We start from the raw sequence: 19,806 nt of genomic DNA, 5'->3' as shown, positions 1-19,806 counted from the left end.
AGCTACATTTTACAATAGAGACATTTTGGTAAGGAAAGAAAGATTTGCTGGTGGTTTAGGCTTCGATATAAACCTAATTTTTATGAAGCCATCATACCTGAAGAGGGTCAGGTGAAATACTATGATAGAAGGTTTTAAGGCAGTGGAGAAATGGGGACAGTGTCTTAGTTTTGGGTCCAGACTACGAAGATGACGACACTGAAACTCAACCAGATAAGGTGTTTAGCATTTTGAACTGCTAGGAAGGATAAGTCAAACAAGTTGGCAAATGAGGTTGACATGATGCTGCTGCTGCTGCTGCTGTTGTTGTTGTTGTTGCTGCTGCTTTAGAGCACAAAACAGCTGTCATAAGTGGCCTTTTCGAAATTTAAAATGGTCAATTACCAGATGAAGTTGAAGTCAATAATACTCAGAGCCTGGAGTAGAGGGGTAGCTAAAAACAATCAGTTCGCATTTGAGGTGGATGTTCAAATGGTTGCAAATTAAATTTCCTTTGCCATATTATTACAATGAATAAAAAGCAAAATGCAATCTGCAACTGTATTTGCTAAAATATCTGCTAATTCAGATGGCAAACATACATTAAAACCTAAAAAGTTATAAAATTGAAATTGTGTGAGAAAATGTCACACTATCAGTGGTTGGTTGCAGTAAACACAGAGGTGTGTGAGGCCTCCTCTTAACAAATGATGGTGACTAAAATGAAGCTGCCCAGTACACAGCTGAGCTAAAAGTATCTTAAAGTATCTTCCTGAAACAAGAGGGGCAAGAGGAAGTTGTCCAAGCTGTTGGGAGTTGTTCAAGTTCCCAGGGACACAATGTGCCACAACAAAGAGATTATCTGAAGGGACCAAATAGCTAAAAGGCCTAGGTAGTTGGACTGCAGCCTTGGTAGTTTCCTTCCCCGACACTCCGACATGACCAGAGACCCACATGAACATCACATTGGCTCCATCATCTGTGAGTGAGGAGGCATTCGTGCATTTGTTGCACTAAGGGGTGGTATGTGTATAGTACACAGAGGCTCTGGAGATCACTAAGTGAATCGGAACATAATACACAATTGAGAAGCCTGTGTCCTCAGACGCACTGGTGACATGATAGAGGGCGGAAAACTCTGCAGTAAAAATCAAGCACTGGTCTAGAGGCTGGTATATAAAATGTTTGTTGCCAATGACAAAAGTGCATCCAACACCACGGGTGGTCTTAGAGCCATCAATGTAGACGACGGTGCTGCCTCGAAGTTGTGTGCAAAGTTCGAGAAACTTACAGCTATAGGTCAAACATAGACAATGTCCATGAGAAGCAAACTAAGTCTAAGATTAACACAGACCTCTGCATGAAGCCAAGGTGGGGAACAGCTCTCACCCATCAGGAATGTAGCAGGCAACATGAGGTTCAGCTTCTGAAGCAGTATATGACAGTGAACTCCAGGAGGCAACAAAGAAGTCGCACTTACCCCATATTAGCGGTCAAGGGAGTTTTCAAAAAGGACTCACAGAACAGATGGTTGGGCACTGAGGGCAGGCAACATGTGTATCTGCTGAGGAGAACATCGTGCCAGTATGACAGTGGTAGTTCAGCAGTTTTTGATAGAGCCTCATTACTAGGCTAGTGCAGAAAGCTCCAGTGGCCAAACATATGCCTTGATGATCAATTGTGTTGAGATAGCATCAAACAGACAGTTGTGAAGATGACTAAACGAGACACACATAGTCCATTTTTGATTGGACAAGGGATTGGTATAAGTGGACGAAGATTTCCCGATCTGCTCCATATGAAGTACAATTTACAACATGTATGATATTTATAGATTGGGTACAGAGTGCTGACAGATAAGATATGTAGGAGGATCAACAGAATTTCCTATCTAGTGTGAGCCCCAAGAACTGACAAATGGAAGAGCAACAGGACCGAGATGTGAGGACGACTGAAGAAACTCTTTATGCCCCCAGATGTTCAGACAGACAGTGGAAAAGTGGAAGCCATTGTCGATGCTCCATGCTGTGCTCAAGTAAACAGGTCTGTTGAGAGCTGCAGTATATTACAAAGTCATCGACAAAAAGAGAGCCTGAGATGCCTTGTTAGACACAGTCTATGACAGGGTTAACTGCTGTGGCAGATAGAGCTATGTCTAGTACAGAGCCCTGTGCCACCCCATTCTCCTGAATAAAAATGCTCGACAAAGCTGAACCCACATGTGCCTTTGAAAACATGGTCTTTTAAAAACTCCTGAATGAGATGGGGCACGTGGCCTCGGCAGCCACATATGTAAATTGTATGGAGTATGTCCATGCTCCAGCAGGTGTCATAAGCCTTCTCTAGATCAAAAAACACAGCTACAGTTTGCAATTTCCACAGATAATTGTTCATAGTGTGGGTTGACAGTGACTAGACCAACTGCAGAGTGATGCTTACAAAATCAACATCATGCATTTGTTAGCAAATTCCTAGACTCAAGCTACCATACCAGCTGACCATTGATCATGTCTTCCATTACCTTGCAGACACTGCAGGTGAGGGAAATTGGGCAGTAGTTGGATGGAAGATGTTTGTCCTTACCATGCTTGGGTAAGAGGATTACAGTGGCTTCACATCAATGACTGGGAAACGCGCTGTATGTGCAGATGCGATTGTACGTACGAATAAGAAATTGCTTGCCGGCAAGAGATAGGTGCTGGATATCTGAATGTGAATATTGTCCAGTCCTGGAGCAGAGGATTGTGAAGAGGTGAGAGTATGTTCGAGTTCCATCATGATAAAAAGGGTATTGTAGCATTTGTGATTCTGTGAGGGCAAAGATATCTCCTGTGCCTCCTCCGCTTGCTTCTTGCAGAGCTCAAGATCTCTTCAAAGTATTATGTTGGGCCACAATGACATCGTTCTCTACAGTCAGGCCAGGAATCAGAAGATATACCTCATTTCCAAAACTCCAACGAAGGTTACCCCCAAACAACAGAAGAGGGAATAAAACGGTTAAAATAATTAGTAAAAGAGATCCAACAGTTTTTTTGCTATTTCTGATAATGCGAAGACACACTGTGTGTAACTGTTTATAGTGAATACAGCTGTCCTTTTTGGGATGGTGTTCAAAGACACATGTCTCTTCTTATGAGCCATGTTGCAGCATTCGTCAGTATACCAGGGGACTGGGACACAACGGGGTAGGGAAGAGGTTCAGGGGACAAAACATTCTTTGGCGGTAAGAACAACATTCGTAAGTTACTGTGACTGATCATCATCGCTGTGGAAGTGTTGTTTGTCGAAGGTTACCAGTGAAGAATACAGTCTTCAGTCAGTTTTAGAAAGCTGCCAGTTGGTCTTGTGCACAATGGGACATGAGTTTGCAGATGAAATATGCTTGGGAAATGGTTGCACGAGTATGTGTCTGAGAGGTGTTGGACAAGCTGTGCAGTGCAGAGTGAGAGATCCAGGTAAGAGAAAATGTGTGTAGAATCGGAAAGGAATGTGGGTTGACCAGTGTTGAGAGAAATGAGAGTAAGCTGGTTAAGAATATCTGCCAGGAGAGAGCCTCTTGGGCAGGTTCTCAAGGAGCCCCAAATGGGACGGTGGGCACTGTATCAGAATGGGTTGAGCGAGCTGAGCAGTAAGCTGCAGTATATCTGCACTGATGAGATCAAAGGATGGGGATAAGTAGATATTACAAAAGAGGAAAGGTATAACTGGAGAGAGAAAGATAGACACCAACAGCTTGTAGCTGGGTGTTCAATGAAATGGTTTGGCTATGGATGTCGTCCCAAACGAGTGTCACAACTCCCCCATGAGCTGGAGTTGCTATCTTGGAAGGAGGGCCGAAACACAGAGTGTGAAGGGTAAGAGATCAAAATAGTCTTGAGGATGTAATTTTGTTTTTTTGGAGGCATAAACCAACTGGGAATTGTGATAAAATTAGCAACAATAAGTCTGCCCTGTGTGAACTGATGATGGAAACGTTCTATTGAAGATCAGCCATATTAGATGATAAGAGATACACTAATGAGCCAGAATATTATGACCACCGACCTACTATCGATATAAAAATGCCCATGTGGTGGCAGTGTCACCTGGTGAGGAATTAATGCTAGTCAGACACACGCACAGTGCATGTAGCATCAGTGAGCATGTTGTCCGTTTGTAGCATGGGGAAGGCATGCAATATATCTGAGTTTGACCAGGGCCAGATTGCAATGGCGCAGAGGCTCAGAATGAGCATTTGGAAACTGCATGACTTGTCGGGTGTTCGAGGAGTGGCGAAAACCAAGGTGAAACGACGTTCAGATGTCGTGGGGTTTGGCAGCCATCCCTTAATACATGGCGGACATCACAGGCTGGGCAGACTAGTAAAACAGGACAGGCAGTGAACTGTGGTGCAATAACATCAGACTTTAATGCTGGGCAGAGTACAAATGTGTCTGAACACTCCTTAACAATGGGCCTCTGCAGCCGACAACCCATGCATGTGCCATTGTTAACACAATCACACTGGCAATTATGACTGAAATGGTCACATGAGCATTGGCACTGGATGTTGGCACAGTGGCAGAGCATTATACGGTTGGCAATGGGAGGGCACGAATCCATCATGTTGATCGATAGCAGTGGCATTTTTCCACAAGATAATGCATCATGTCCCGAGGCCATAAGTGTGATGGAGTGGTTCAAGGAACACAGCGATGAGTTCCAATTGGTGTGCTAGCCTCCAACTCCCAGATCTGAGCCCGATCGAACACATCTGGGATATGACTGAACATAGAGCTCATCACCCCCCCCCCCCCCCCCTCGGAATTTATGGAAATTAGGTGACTTGTGTATGCAGATGTGGTGCCAACTCCCTCCAGAAACATACTAAGGCCTCATAGCTTCAATGCCTTGACATGTTGCACTGTTATCTGCCCCAAAGGTGGGCACAGAGGCTATAACGTAGGTGGTCGTAATGGTCTTACTGATCAGTGTTTTTCTCTTATAAGAGGCAATTACTTTGTCTGCCGCCAGTGGCAGATTTTGGCTGTGAACTATTTAAGGTTCTGAAGCTGGAGGATCCCATTCCAATATTTCTTCAGAAGTACCAAGAACCTCACTGGGTCAGTCAGCTGACTTCAGGGTGCAGATACGGTTGGTGATTTGCACTGGTGAAATGGAGGACAACCAAACAAAGGTGCTGCGCAGTGTCGCTGTTGTAGAGTTGGAGAAGGGGTAGAACGTTTGTCTTTGTTTGACATTTTAGTACCTTTGCATTTGTCAAACATGGACCCAGATGTTTGATGACTTACGAGGTATTCCTTTTTAAATTTCTGTTCTTCTGGCTATGTCACAAGTGACTTCACTAGTATGGGTGAAGGTTTTTTGGTGGGATGAGAACTGTAGCGGGCAGAGGTGAGGACATCTACTTAGCACTAGGTGATTTCACAACTGTAGTACTGAACTGGAGATTGCAGGTCTGCATGGCCCTAGTTTTTGTGGGTCATGTGGTAGCAAGAACGGTACTATGACTGCTGCACAAAGGTATGCAAGGCTTTCGGCTAGCTAAAATTTTGCAACCATCATTGATGGGTATGATTTCCATCACCAGGATCTCTTGAACGGCTCACTCACTGAGGTGCACATGGCATTCACAGGATGAAGTGGCATAGTTGCCATTGCAATTGATGCAGTGGGGAGGAGGAGGTGAGGAATCTCCCTCATGAACGTTCTTGCCATACGTTACACATCTGACTGCGTTTTTACACTGATGATGATGACTTCATAGCCTGCCACAATCTTTAATGAGAGTTCCACTTGATCAAATATTAAGAAAAGGATGCGGGTATGCATGAATTCTGCATCAACCCTCTTCATAACCCGATGGACTGTGGTTACACCTTGATCAGAGAGATAATTTTGTATATCTCTCTGTCATTCAATCAAGAAGCTGAGTGTATAAAAAGCCACATGAAGAAGTCAGTGTTCAACGAGCCTCTACACGAACAGGTTATCTGTGGAGGAGTGTAGCTTTAAGCAGTTTTGTGCTTGAAAGGCACTGTGTGTTCTAGAAGCAAAGTTCCACTGTGAAGGCGAGTGCAGGAGTTTAGTGAGCCATCACTGTGTCACAACTTTCCGAATAATGAACAGGTCCCTGTAGGAAAATTCTGACCTCCTCCTGTGATGACACTGTGAGGTAGCAAGTTCAGCTGGATGGTTTGTCGTGTCCATGGGCCTCATTCCATATCCATTTCTTAGACAGAGGCTATATTGATGGAGTTGATGTACTCATCGAGTGTGAATCCACCATCATTGCCAACATCTGTGATTGCATGCTCCTTCCTTCTGAGGGCCCCACAGAAAGGAGCAAAAGTGCCTTAGGTGATTGTTCGCACCTCAGGTCACACCTCCTAAACTCCAGACAGAGGGCACCAATTGGCAATTGGGAAGGCATTGGCTCAGGCAATCACCGCTCCCTGAGCCTAGCCTTTTCCAGGGGGAACGCATGAGCCCCACTTGTTGACCTGGGTGCTGGGAATTATGCATTATGCAGTCACCCTTTATGCATAAAATTTGTGAGCTGGCCTTCAAGCATAGAAAGGAAGAAAGACGAAAATGGAGACCTTAAACATTGAAGTGGAGGAAGGGCAGGAGAAGTGAGATCGAGAAAGGAGAGAAAGATGAAAGTGATACATTCGTAAGTTTTGGTTACCCAATTTTACACAAGACTCTGTCCCCAAGGGAGGTGAGAAGACATAAATGCAGCACAGAAAAGGAAGCAGTATTGCAAGAGCAGGGGGTCCATGTATGCCAATCTCATACTCACAAATGAGTTGTAGATCCCCAGGGTGGGGTGGTGGTGGGGGGTGGGGGGGGGGGGGGGGGTGTTAACATGTGAATATCCATATCCATATCCACATCATGGGTGGGTTTGTATATCTTCTCTTCAAAGAAGAAACAGATGTGGACAAAGATATAGTTGTTCATCTGTATTAAGTGTGAAGTGATAAATCTGATGTCTGAAGAATATTGCGAGAATTAGTGTTGCGTAGTAAAAAGGCAAGGGAGATTGTGTCAACAGTAATAAATAGGAAGTTGTGTGGTAAAAGGGTAGAAATTATGTTGAGACAGTGTAGGAAGGGTTTGGTATCCTTGATGTACAACCTATGAGTTTGAGGTGTTTGTTGGCTAGAATGGCAATCCTTTCCAAAGGAGCACAATAACCTGTTACAATTGAGGATCAAGTGTGCCTCTGCTTGTGGATTTCAGGAAATATACAGTGAGTGAGCTGCTGGGTGTGCTGGGTATGAAAACAGAGATGACTTTTGGTAAGAAGATCTGGGATGGTCCCTAGGATTTGCGTGAGCTTTGGAAGTGATGCTGGACTTATCAAATTGGATCTCTTCAGCAGGGCATGTTTGGGGATGTGACAGATGCTTGAGACTTTTTGCCAAGTAATCTCTGCAGTTCATCACAACAGTGTGGAGCCTCTTTGTCGGTAGGAGAGGGAGGGGGGGGGGGGGAGGAGGGGATTGGATCATGGGGTTTTTCGCAGATTGTGGATCACCATTCTTACTCTGTCTTGAGATAAAGTATGTGTTATTGGTAATAAACATCAGGAAGAAAGTTGATGTGAGACTGCAAATGCCTGGAAGCTAACCAGGAGCGGAATAAGTCAGAGTGGAGGTGGACCACATTTGGATAGAGATGTGAACTGCGGAAGGAAAAGTTTGATGTGGAGTTGTGTCAGTTTTGGTCAGAAGGATAAGGTGGAGGAGACTAGGTCTGTAGTCAGTCCAGAATGGTTTAACTTTTGTGTGCAAGGGGATATTTTATATTCTACTGACATTTCTAAGGGATTAAGCTTTTTGGAGAATGGATTTCAATGGCATTCTGGGTGTCATGCTGAGAGGGTCTTTGTGGGGATGCCTTATCATATATCTCAGCAAGCCATGGACTGTATACTATCATGGACTCATGGTGGGGTTCTCTGGGGGCATAGTAGTTTTGAAAAGTAGTGTTATTCCAAAGTGAGAGTAGAAGAACAGTTGACTGCTTGTAACTACAGAATATAAAGCAGCAAGCATGTATTTCTGTTTAGCATTTCCTACCAAATCCCTGGATTGACTTCAACCAAATTTAGCAGACAGGCAGCAGTTTTCACGAGTATTAGCACTATGAGAGTTAGAACCTCCTAGCCCCCACAGGAGTGAAGATACAGGTGAAAAACTGTTTTCCACCCTCCCTTAAGTAGGCATCCCTGCACAACAGGCATGTTGTAGTGTAGCAGTATTGGCCTGCTTTGCCAATCTGTTTTGCAGGGTCTACATGTGTGAATGTGCATGGTTGGGGAAGGTTGACAGGTATACAGGAGAGGGTGGGCATAGAGAGATAGGGTGGAGTAGATGGACAGAGGATGGAGAAGGAGATGGACAGAGAGAAAGGGTGGAGAATGTGATGGCAGAGACAGAGCAGGATGATGTGGGCAGAGACAGAGCAGGAGGTGGATAGATCTGGGAGGAGGAGGATAAGAACAGAGAGAGAGAGAGAAAGAGAGAGAGAGAGGGGGGAGGGGGAAAAGATGTGCTGTGCAGGGTGTATCGGCATGCCTTCCAAGCAGACTGGTATGGCTTAATAGGGGGATGGAGCGCAGAGGGAGGAGGTGGACAGATAGGTGGAAAGAAGGTGATGGACAGGGAGAGTGGGTAGTTTGAAAGTGAGGAGGGGAGAGGGGAAGATGGATAAAGAGAGGGGCAGGAGGATATGGGCAGAGGGAAGGGGGAGGAAGGAATGGGCAGAGAGAGGAGGCGGAGGAGATAGACAAAGAAGAGGGAGTGGGAGGAGGTAGAGAGAGGAGGAGATAGGGAAACAGAGAGATAGATAGATAGATAGATAGATAGATAGACAGACAGAGAGAGAGAGAGAGAGAGAGAGAGAGAGAGAAAGGAGGAGATGCACACAACATATGTGTCGAATGCATTTGGGATTTGGGAGCGTAGCTCCTGGGAAATTCACAGAAGCTCACGTGTGTGCGTGTGTGTGTGTGTGTGTGTGTGTGTGTGCGCACGTGCGTGCACGCGTGTGTTTAGATGCACACACACACACACACACACACACACACACACACACACACTTTTAAGCTTCTTTGAATGGAACTGTCGAATTGGTTGAGTTGATTTACATAGAAGTAAACATGTTCATAGCAAATTATCATTAATAAACATTACAATTAATTGTAATGGAAAAATTCTGTATTCTGTGTATCAAAGTAATTAAACTACGTCAAGTGATTTAAACCTGCAACAAAATTAGATATGACTCGTATATATCAGTTGCTACGTTTATTAAGTACTCTTGAAAATGACTGATTCAAACTGGCTAACAGTGCTGTCGTATTCAAATAATATACAAGGTCAACAGAAATTGTCTTTTATATCAATATTTGGTGGTTGTACCTGAAACTCTAGGTCAAAATTTAAAAATTTCCTGAACTCTTTTTTTGTGGCATGTTAAAATAAGTTTTGCTTTATCGGTGCTCTAAAATTGTTTTAAGCTGTCACATTACTTATCACTGACAATCTGAAATTCAGTTAGAACTTAAAACTAGATAAATTTGAAAGGGAAGGTATTTTTATTCTTGAAGAAATAAATTTTAGTTTCACGAGTTTGTATTACTCTGTGATCCTGGAGACTGTTTCTTTACCGAGACTCATATTTTGTATTATTTAATGTCTTTTAATTCCTACAGAAGATATTTCCGGTCTCTAAAAGTCTTTATGCTCGATCAATTTTTCTTTAGAACAGGTTTCTGCTACCTACTCTTCCGCTCTTGTGGAAAAATAGACATTATTCCCTTGTAACTCCCATGAACATGAAAATCTGTACTCTTCATGTGATAGGAAATTTCAGGCAAAATGTAACTAATTTGGGAATAAGGGAGACTACTCACCAAATAACAGATGCTGAAAATATAATGCCAGGATTGGAGATTATGCTGGACTTCTAGGATGATATCACAATGGCAGAGCTTGTAAGTGGAGGAGTAAGAGTGTTGCCCAATTCACCCACCCGGTACATCCTACTCTAGGCCTTCAAAAGCTGATCCTATTCCATCAGAGGCGGGGCAAATGTGAAAGCAATCGTGCCATATACCAGATCTGCTGAAATTTCTACATAACATTTTATATGGGCATGACAACTAACTAACTCTCCACCAGAATGAACGGCCACCATCAAATTGTGGCTAAGGGCAGAGCTGACTATCCATTGATGGAACATGCTGCTACTGAGCACAACATGGTAGAGTTAAATGGCTGCTTCACAGCCTGTGCCATCTGGATCCTTCCCTTGAATACCAGCTATTCTGAACTACACACATGGCACTTCTCCTCCATTCTCAGCTATCCTTCCTCAACCCCTCCACCTACTTCCCACCTCTTCCTCCCTCTACCCATCCCACACATCACAACCTCTTGTCCCAGCCCACATGCTCAGCTACAGTCTGTGTTCATCAGCCCCAATGTAGCTGCACAGAAGTGTGTGTGTGTGTGTGTGTGTGTGGAGGGGGGGGGGGGGGGGGGGGAGCACACACATGTACATGTACTCTAGCTCATTAAAGAATTTGTCTGAACATTAGCAAAGCTTTCATTCTTTTTTGTATGCCTACTGAAAACTCAAAGACTCTGCCCTCTGGCTATAGCCTCTTTACACTACATTTGGTTGTTAGACAAAGGGAGTAGTGTTCAGACCCAATCTAGTTACCGTGACTTAACTTTTCAGTGATTTCTGTAAATAACATGGTGTGTGATGAGACGGTTCTCTCAAAAAAGTGACAGTTAATTTCCTTCAGCATATTTTTTCCAATATGAGCCAATATTTTGTCTCTAATGAAACAAACAGGTGTCACGCTAACGCACCCTACAGCCAGTTGCACTGTGTTCTGATTTCCGTTGTCAGATATCTTTATTTGAGTTTATTAATTTTTTCATGCTTTTTCTCATTATTACTTCATTGTGTCTCCTTTCCTTAATGACACATAAGAGAATTGCTGCTTCTCAAGGGTATTCATACATATATATGGAACCATATATAGCAGGCTCGGCAAAGTGTGGCTTATAAGCCATCCCCCCCCCCCCCTCCCCCCTCCAGGGATTGCTGCTCCCTCCAATTCAATATCAGCAATGTCCGCACTGCTCTTGGATTTCTGTAACTGTCTCTGCTGAGATCTTACTGTTCACTTGTTTGCATACACTATATGAAGATTTACTTGCTTTAATTCCTTTGTTCAGAACAAGAAATTTGGATATTTTTAATGCTGTTAAAAAGTGTGTTGACAAAACCGATGGTTTTCAAAAAAGGTCAGCAATTTATACTGAATCTGCATCTGCTATGTTTGGTAGGGAAAATGACTTTGCTTGCCAATTAAGAAAATGGAATAAATGGCTTTATCTCTTATGAAACATTGTGTAGGAAAGTGTCAGAATTCTGTCTGCTATGACAGATGTAAGAAAAATTATGAATATAGTATGTGGAACTCTATCACTGTCTCAATGAAAATTTAACAATTTTTGAAAAATGTTGATATAGAGTATGGAGGTACACTTCTTCATTCTGAAATTCATTGCCTGACAGCACAAAAACATTTAGCTACTTATGTTTTTAATTTATTTTGTTAAAGGAACTAAAAATGTATTTTACAGAAGTTGAAAATAAACTTTGGGCTCTTTTTTCAGAATTAGCATTTCTCACAGAATTTAAGGAGATGGGACTTGGATACTCTGAAAGAACCAGAGGCTGTAGAGAGTTTCAGAGAGAGAGAGAAATAGGGAACAACAGACATGAACAGTGGAAAGTGATGCAGTAGAAGAAGGATGGGTAGCTTTGAGAAGTAAAATAGTGAAGGCAGCAAAGGTTCAAGTAAGTAAACAGATGAGGGCTAGTAGAAATTCTTAGGAAACAGAAGATATATTGAAATTAATTGATGAAAGTAGAAAATATAAAAATGAAGCAAGTGGAAAGGAACACAAATGTCTCAAAAACGAGATCGACAGGAAGTGCAAAATGGCTAAGCAGGGATGGCTAAAAGACAGACGGAAGTATGTAGAGGCATAAATCAGTATGAGTAAGATAGATACTGCCTATAGGAAAATTAGATACACCTTTTGGAGAAAAAAGAACCACTTCTATGAATATCAAGAGCTCAGATGGAAAACCAGTTCCAAGCAAAGAAGGAAAAGCGGAAAGGTGGGAGGAATACATAGAGGGTCTATACAAGGGCGATGTACTTGAGGGCAATATTATGGAAATGCAAGAGGACAGAGATGGGAGATATGATACTGCGTGAAGAATTTGACAGAGCACTGAAAGACCTAAGTCGAGACAAGGCCTTGGGAGTAGACAACATTACATTAGAGCTACTGATAGCCCTAGGAGAGCCAGCCCTGATAAAACTCTACCATCTGATGAGCAAGATGTGCGAGAGAGGTGAAACATCCTCAGACTTCAAGAATAATATAATAATTCCAATCCCAAAGAAAGCAGTTGTTGTCAGGTGTGAAAATTACCGGGAACTATGAGTTTAATAAGTCATGGTTGCAAAATACTAACACAAATTCTTTAAAGGCGTATGGAAAAACTGATAGAAGTCAACCTCAGGGAAGATCAGTTTGGATTCTGTAGAAATGTTGGAACACACAAGGCAAAACTGACTCTACGACTTATCTTAGAAGATAGGTTCAGGAAAGGCAAACCTACTTTTCTAGCATTCGTAGCCTTAGAGAAAGCTTTTGACAGTGTTTACTGGAATACTCTCTTTCAAATTCTGAAGGTGGTAGGGGTAAAATACAGGGAGCGAAAGGCTATTTACAATTTGTACAAAAACTAGATGGCTGTCATAAGAGTCGAGGAGCTCAAAAGGGAAGCAGTGGTTGAGAAGGGAGTGAGACAGGGTTGTAGCCTATCTCCAATGTTATTCAATCTGTATATTGAGCAAGCAGTAAAGGAAACAAAAAGAAAAAGGTGGAGTAAGAATTAAAATCCATGGAAAAGAAATAAAAACTTTGAGGTTTGCCGAAGACGTTGTAATTCTGTCAGAGACAGCAAAGGACCTGGAGGAGCAGCTGAACAGAATGGACAGTGCTTCAAAGAGGGATATAAGATGAATATCAACAAAAGCAAAATGAGCATAATGGAATGAAGTCAGATCAAATGAGGTGATGCTGAGGGAATTAGATTAGGAAATGAAACACAAAGTAGTAAATGAGTTTTGCTATTTGAGAAGCAAAATAACTGATAACTGTCAAGGTAGGGAGGATATAAAATGTAGACTGGCTGTGGCAAGTAAAGTGTTTCTGAAGAAGAGAAATTTGTTAACATAATATAGATTTATCGGGAAGTATTTTCTGAAAGTATTTGTAAGGAATGTAGCCATATATGTATGTCAAACATGGACAATAACTAGTTTAGACAAGAAGAGAATAGAAGCTTTCGAAATATGGTGCTACAGAAGAATGCTGAAGATTAGATGGGTAGATCACGTAACTAATGAGGAGGTACTGAAAAGAATTGGGGAGAAGAGGAATTTGTGGCACAACTTGACTAGAAGAATGGATCGATTGGTAGGACACATTCTGAGGCATCAAGCGGTCACTAATTTAGTACTGGAGGAGGAAGCGTGGAGGGTAAAAATACTAGAGGGAGACCAAGAGATGAATACACTAAGCAGATTCAGAAGTATTGCAGTAGTTATTCGGGGATGAAGAGGCTTGCACAGGATAGAGTAGCATGGAGAGCTGCATCACACCAGTCTCTGGACTGAAGACCACAACAACACAGATTTTACAGACCACTTGACCAATTTGAATTTATGTTTGCAAGGACAGGAATGCTCCATTTCTGATACGTTAATGGATGTTAATAGATTCCAGTATAAACTTAATACTGTTTAAATTGCAACAAAATGATGAAAATGGTTCTTATTTACCACATTACTATGAACTGAAATAAGAATGCAAGAAATTAGACTTTCCAAGACTCGCTTCCATTATTGATGAAGTCTCCAATAGGTTCACAGCCATTTTAAAGATTTGAAATCTCTAAAACCAGATGCCAGTTTCTTTAATAATGCAATGAAAATTAGTCTTGGAAGTGTCAAAAGTGATCTTCAAGAAAAAGCATGCAATTTACAAAATGATCCATTCATGCTATCTAGAACTGAAAGAGATGCTACAAGATCATTACTCAAAAAATGCTAACTTCACTGTTAAAATAAAGTCATTTTTTTAGAGCAACATGCATTCGTGAAATTATATTAAATTTCCTCAGCTTAGTGCTGTGAGCAATGAGCCATTGGAAGATTAACTTTGCTTTGCTACAATGCGAACTTATACTGATACTGAGGGACTTGTCACGACCAAATTACATAAAACTATGCTATGTATTTAAATATTTCATTAATATACACAATAGTTTGACACACACAATTAAATGAAAATCAAAGTTTAATAGTTTAAGTCTTGAGATGTTCACATATAGGAAGTATACAATGCATGACAACTGATCATCCCTGACAACTGACAATCATCCCTGCAATTGGTCAGAGGGGCAGTGGCAGGGCTGTGTCATCATTGTACAAGTCTAGCTGGAGGGAAAAGGTTTGCAAGCCACACCTTGCCAGGTGTAATATATAGATATAGCAACCATTTAATCATACATTTATGTAAAAGTAATAATTAATACTCACAGGAGATGCCAGTGTATCTAAGTCATCTGTTTCTGGTTTGAAATCTGTTTTCTTCTGTTCATTCTGGAGGTACAATTTTACTCCACCAACAATTGCATTAATTGATCTTTCAAAGATAAAAAGGAAATATGAATAAACAACTGATGATCACTTAAAACACTGCAGCATGTAAATAATCATGTGCATAAAGCATTTACAAACCTGTCTAAACCCGTTTCCAGTTTCAGTTCTGTTTGTTCCAAAATATACTTCTTTTTCTGCAAACATTCACCATGTTTAGGGGTAGACCTAGAGGAAATAAAACTCAATAGTTCTGTTAATTCAGTACATTTTACAGGAGATTATGTGAGAAAACTGACATACATAGAGCTATCAGATTCCTATTCCACATTTAAAATGCGAAACTCCAGGGAATGAGGAAATCTATGTAAACTTTGGAACTGAAACAAATGAGAAATTTCCATCCAGATGAAGAGCTAGATGCTTTAGATTTTATCCAGAAACTGTGAATACAAAGAAGAAGAAAAAACAATTATATTCATTTAACATTAGTATGATTATATTACGTGTAGTTCAGGTTTTCACATCGCATATTTCTTCTGTGAACGACACTGGTTCTTAGAAATCTTAGACAGTTTAAAATCTCCAAAACGTGGAGATTTTTGCTACAAGAGGTTTACAGTGCGCATGACAAATTACCAGCAATGAAGATGTGAAATCTATTCATGAGATGAAAACCACACAACTAACTAGACTATTTACAAATCTGTAAGAACATACTGCATTATATGTTCAACACAACCACTTCACAAGAATCTCATAAAACATGCTGTTAAACACCACATAGCTGTCAAGAAATTTTCTGTAGTAGAGGGAAAGGGAGAGGAACACTCTTAAGGATACAAATAAAAGCTGCGCTGCAATGCTTCAGTTCCTATGTGTATGTTCATGTATTACTTAGTATCTCCGTTACAAGTGATTTAATTTTATTAATTCAGTTGTCTGCATTTGACTCCGTATCTTTCTCTTTTGTATTAATGAACCGGCAGCAGAAACATTCAGACTCTAAGGAAGAGACAGTGCTTCACTAAAAGTCATACTGTACCAGCCAGCAGAATATGGGTCAACCAACTGACATGAAGACACACATGATTCCCTACATATCAAGTTCACACTAAACATTAATCTCCAAAGATTAATTTCCTAGCTGTTCATCTTTCTTCAATAATGATTTTCATTACTGATACTAATTACCCTATAAACATTTAGTGCTTCAGTTCCATAGTAGAGAATCACACCTGCTGGTGTAGCGGTAAATTACATGCCTGGAAACCGAGGGGTTGTGGGATTGAATACCAGTCAGACCACAGAAATTTTAAGTCTGCCTTTACTCTCATCCTTCGGCCATGGTGGGAGTCACCAGGAAGGCTGTGTGGTTCAGATTCCACGTGCAACTGTAGCTTCTGCTTCCCAGGTTCGATAACTGGGTTTGGTTAGAGACACACAAGACTCTGAAGTGAAATCTAACAGAAAGTCTTTCACTCCACCATGGAATCACACAAAATGAAATGATGATTGTACAGAAATGAAAATCAGGAAGAATACACAGATGGGCAACAACCATCACCTTGAGAGAGAGAGAGAGAGAGAGAGAGAGAGAGAGAGAAAGCAGCACAAGGAAATTATCCGAATGGGATGGAAATCTATAGATGTGATGTACAGGGGTGGTTGGTTGGTTTGGGGTATAAATGGACCAAACTACAGGGTCATCAGTTCCTTTTTTCTGACTTAAACAAGGCTCAAGGTAAGACAACACCCAAAGTACGTTTGGGAAGGTAAAAGGGGGGAAAAGCAATGCGGAACCACACCTAAAAAGAAAACGAATGGCACAAACAAACAAAAAACAGGGAAAACGTACACCACAATCAAAAGTAGAAGAAGGTATTAAAACCATAGAGCAGAAGGTCTGGGCTGGCTGATCGCAAGAATAAAAGAGAATGAGCCAGCCACTCCACAGCACACTAAAATGTCCACCCTAAAAGATAAGGTGAGATGAATACATGAAGGGACAAGAGGAACACCAAGACACACAAATGTAAAAGAAGGATGACAGAGTTAAAATGAAGGTAGGGTGGAGGCCCCAGAGAGAAGGCCAAACGCCCACCCTTAAATGGTATGATAAAAACCCCCTTCACGAATAAAATGTAAAACTAAATCTGCTCTTGAGCTATTGTTGCCCAACACCGAAGGTAGGGTGCTGGGAAGGTTAAAAGTCTGCCGCAGAGCGGCTATAAGTGGGCAGTTCAGCAAGATGTGGACTACAGTCTTAGGGGAGCCACAGCGACATCGAGGTGGGTCCTCGTGAGGGAGGATGTAGCCATATGTTAGCCATGTATGGCCAATGCAGAGCCGGCAGAAAACAACGGAGTCCCTGCGAGAGGCTTGGAAGGCTTCCAGACATTCTTAGTCTCCTTAATGACATGCAGTTCGTAGTGCGTACTGTTATGCCATTCCATCTCCCAAAGCCGAAAAACCTTGCGGCGTAATACAGAACACAGATCAGGTTCAGAGATGCCCATCTCTAGAAGCGGTTTCCACATAGACTGTTTCGCCAACCTGTCAGCAAATTCGTTGCCTGGGATTCCGACGTATCCCGGGTTTCAGACAAACACCACGGAACGCCTGGACCGTTCCAGGGCATAGATGGACTCCTGGATGGTCGCTACCAAGGGCAGCGAGGGTAGCACTGGTCGATAGCTTGGGGACTGCTCAAGGAGTCAGTACAGAGAAGAAACGATTCGCCAGGGCATGAGCGGATATTCTCATGAGCATGAAATAGGGCCACCAGCTCTGCAGTGAAAACACTGCAGCCATCTGTTAAGAATTGCCGTTCAACATGCCCTCTGTGAACATAGGTGAAGCCAACATGACTATCATCCAGCGAGTCATTGGTGTAAACCACTTCAGACCCCTGGGACACTGCAAGAATCAAGAGGAAGTGACAAAGTGACAGCGGAGAGCAGCGGGAGGAACTGAGTCGTTAGGGCCATGTGGAAGGTCCATACGAAGCTGCGGCCTAGGTGTACGCCATGGAGGTGCACGCAGATGGACCTGGAGAGGAGGTGGTAAAGGAAAGGACTCCAGTTTCACACAGGAGGGATCGGGTACGAACTGTGATCGTAAGCCCTGAACTGTGCCGCCGATGAGGGAGATGAACCGCCATGGGTGGGAAAAGGAGACGGTAATTCGGATGCTTAGGAGAACTATGAATGTATGCAACATAACTGGTGAACAGTTGTGCATGCCCAACCTTCAATGGAGGGACTCCGGCTTCCACCAGGACGCCGCTCACCGAACTCGTCCTAAAAGCACCCGTCGCTAGTCAAATGGCACAGTGGTGCACTAGGTAGAGTAAACACAATGCTGAGGGCGCCGCTGAACCATAAACCACACTCCCATAGTCAAGGTGGGATTGAACAAGTGCTCTGTAGAGCTGCAGCAGTGTAGAGTAACCTGCATCCCAGTTGGTGTTGCTCAGGCAGTAGAGGGCATTGAGGTGCTGCCAGCACTTCCGCTTAAGCTGACAATGGTGAGGAAGCCAAGTCAAATGGGCATTGAAAACCAGTTCTAAGAATCGATTTGTCTCCACTACAGTGAGTGGCTCATCATTAAAGTAAAGTTCTGGTTTCGGATGAACAGTACGATTCCAACAGAAGTGCATGACACACAACTTTGCGGCTGACAACTGGAAGCCTTGGGCCAGAGTCCATGACTGCACCTTGTGGATGGCTCCCTGTAGGTGCTACTCAGCAACACCAGTATTAGAGGAGCAGTAAGAAATGCAGAAGTCGTCTGCATACAGAGAAGGTGAGACAGACGGCCCCACAGCTACTGCTAGACAGTTAATGGCCATTAAAAATAGAGATACACTCAATACAGAGCCCTGTGGGACCCCATTCTCCTGAGTATGGGGGGAACATGGGAAGCACTAACTTGGACACAGAAAGTACGGAGCGACAGGAAATTTTGGATAAAAATTGGAAGCAGACCCTGGTGACCCCATTCATAAATGTGGCAAGGATATTATGTCGCCAGGTCATGTCGTAGGAGTGTTGAAAATCAAAGAAGACGGCAACCAGGTGTTGGCATCTGGAAAAGGCTGTTTGGATGGCAGACTCTAGGGACACAAGATTATCAGTCGTAGAGCGACCCTGGTAGAAACTGCCCTGGCAAGGACCCAGTACGCCATGTGACTCCAGGACCCAACCGAACTGCTGACACACCATACGTTCCAGCAGCTTACGAAGAATGGTGGTGAGGCTGATGGGCCGATAGCTGTTCACATCAAGCAGCTTTTTACCAGGTTTGAACACTGGAATGATGGTGCTCTCCTGCCACTGCGATGGAAAGATGGCATCGCACCAGATCCGGTTGAAGATGACAAGGAGATATCGCTTGTAGTTGGCGAGAGATGTTAGATGGTTCGCAGGAGAGCTTCTGTAAAGTTTGGAAGGTAGGAGACGAGGTACTGGCAGAAGTAAAGCTGTGAGTACCGGGCGTGAGTCGTGCTTCGGTAGCTCAGTTGGTAGAGCACTTGCCCGCGAAAGGCAAAGGTCCCGAGTTCGAGTCTCGGTCGGGCACACAGTTTTAATCTGCCAGGAAGTTTGATGTTAGATCATTTTACTGTGAATCCGATCCAGCCCAGGAGCTGTGTCGAGGAAATGTGCAAGGGTGCTGAGGAGCTCCCACTCTGTAAGTGGTGTGTTACAGGGTTCACTGTGGCGTGTAGTGAACTTTTCTTTTCATCCACCATTTGAGGGTGCGAAGACTGGGGATTAATTCTCTGATGCAGAGGCTCGAGCGTAGTGCTCAGCAGAGTGCTCGGCAATGGTGTTTGTATCAATAGATAACAAGCCACTGATGTTAATGCCAGGGACACCTGTTGGGGTCTGGTACCCAAAAACACATCTGATCTTCTTTCAGACTTGGGAAGGTGATGTATGGCACCCAATGGTTGAGACATACCTCACCCAACACTCCTGTTTCTGTCCTTTTATAAGCTGGCAAACATGGGCACGGAGCCATTTAGAAGCTATTACATGCTCCAG

The 19,806-nt window shown here is 42.9% G+C and overlaps 1 protein-coding gene across 1 annotated transcript in view; it reads right to left on the bottom strand.

The window, feature by feature from the left end:
• LOC126467493 (exocyst complex component 5) overlaps positions 1 to 19,806 on the bottom strand; it is a 112,920-nt gene that overhangs the window by 11,509 nt on the left and 81,605 nt on the right. Inside the window, exons 13-14 of the mRNA XM_050096466.1 lie at positions 14,900 to 14,986; positions 14,699 to 14,804 (exon numbers count right to left, since the gene is read on the bottom strand). Of these exons, the coding sequence (XP_049952423.1) occupies positions 14,699 to 14,804; positions 14,900 to 14,986 (193 nt within the window). The remainder of the gene's footprint in view (positions 1 to 14,698; positions 14,805 to 14,899; positions 14,987 to 19,806) is intronic.

This window comes from Schistocerca serialis, chromosome 1 (assembly GCF_023864345.2).
Source record: "Schistocerca serialis cubense isolate TAMUIC-IGC-003099 chromosome 1, iqSchSeri2.2, whole genome shotgun sequence".
Taxonomy (NCBI): Eukaryota; Metazoa; Arthropoda; class Insecta; order Orthoptera; family Acrididae; genus Schistocerca; species Schistocerca serialis.
This window is presented reverse-complemented; position numbering and strand designations above follow the sequence as displayed.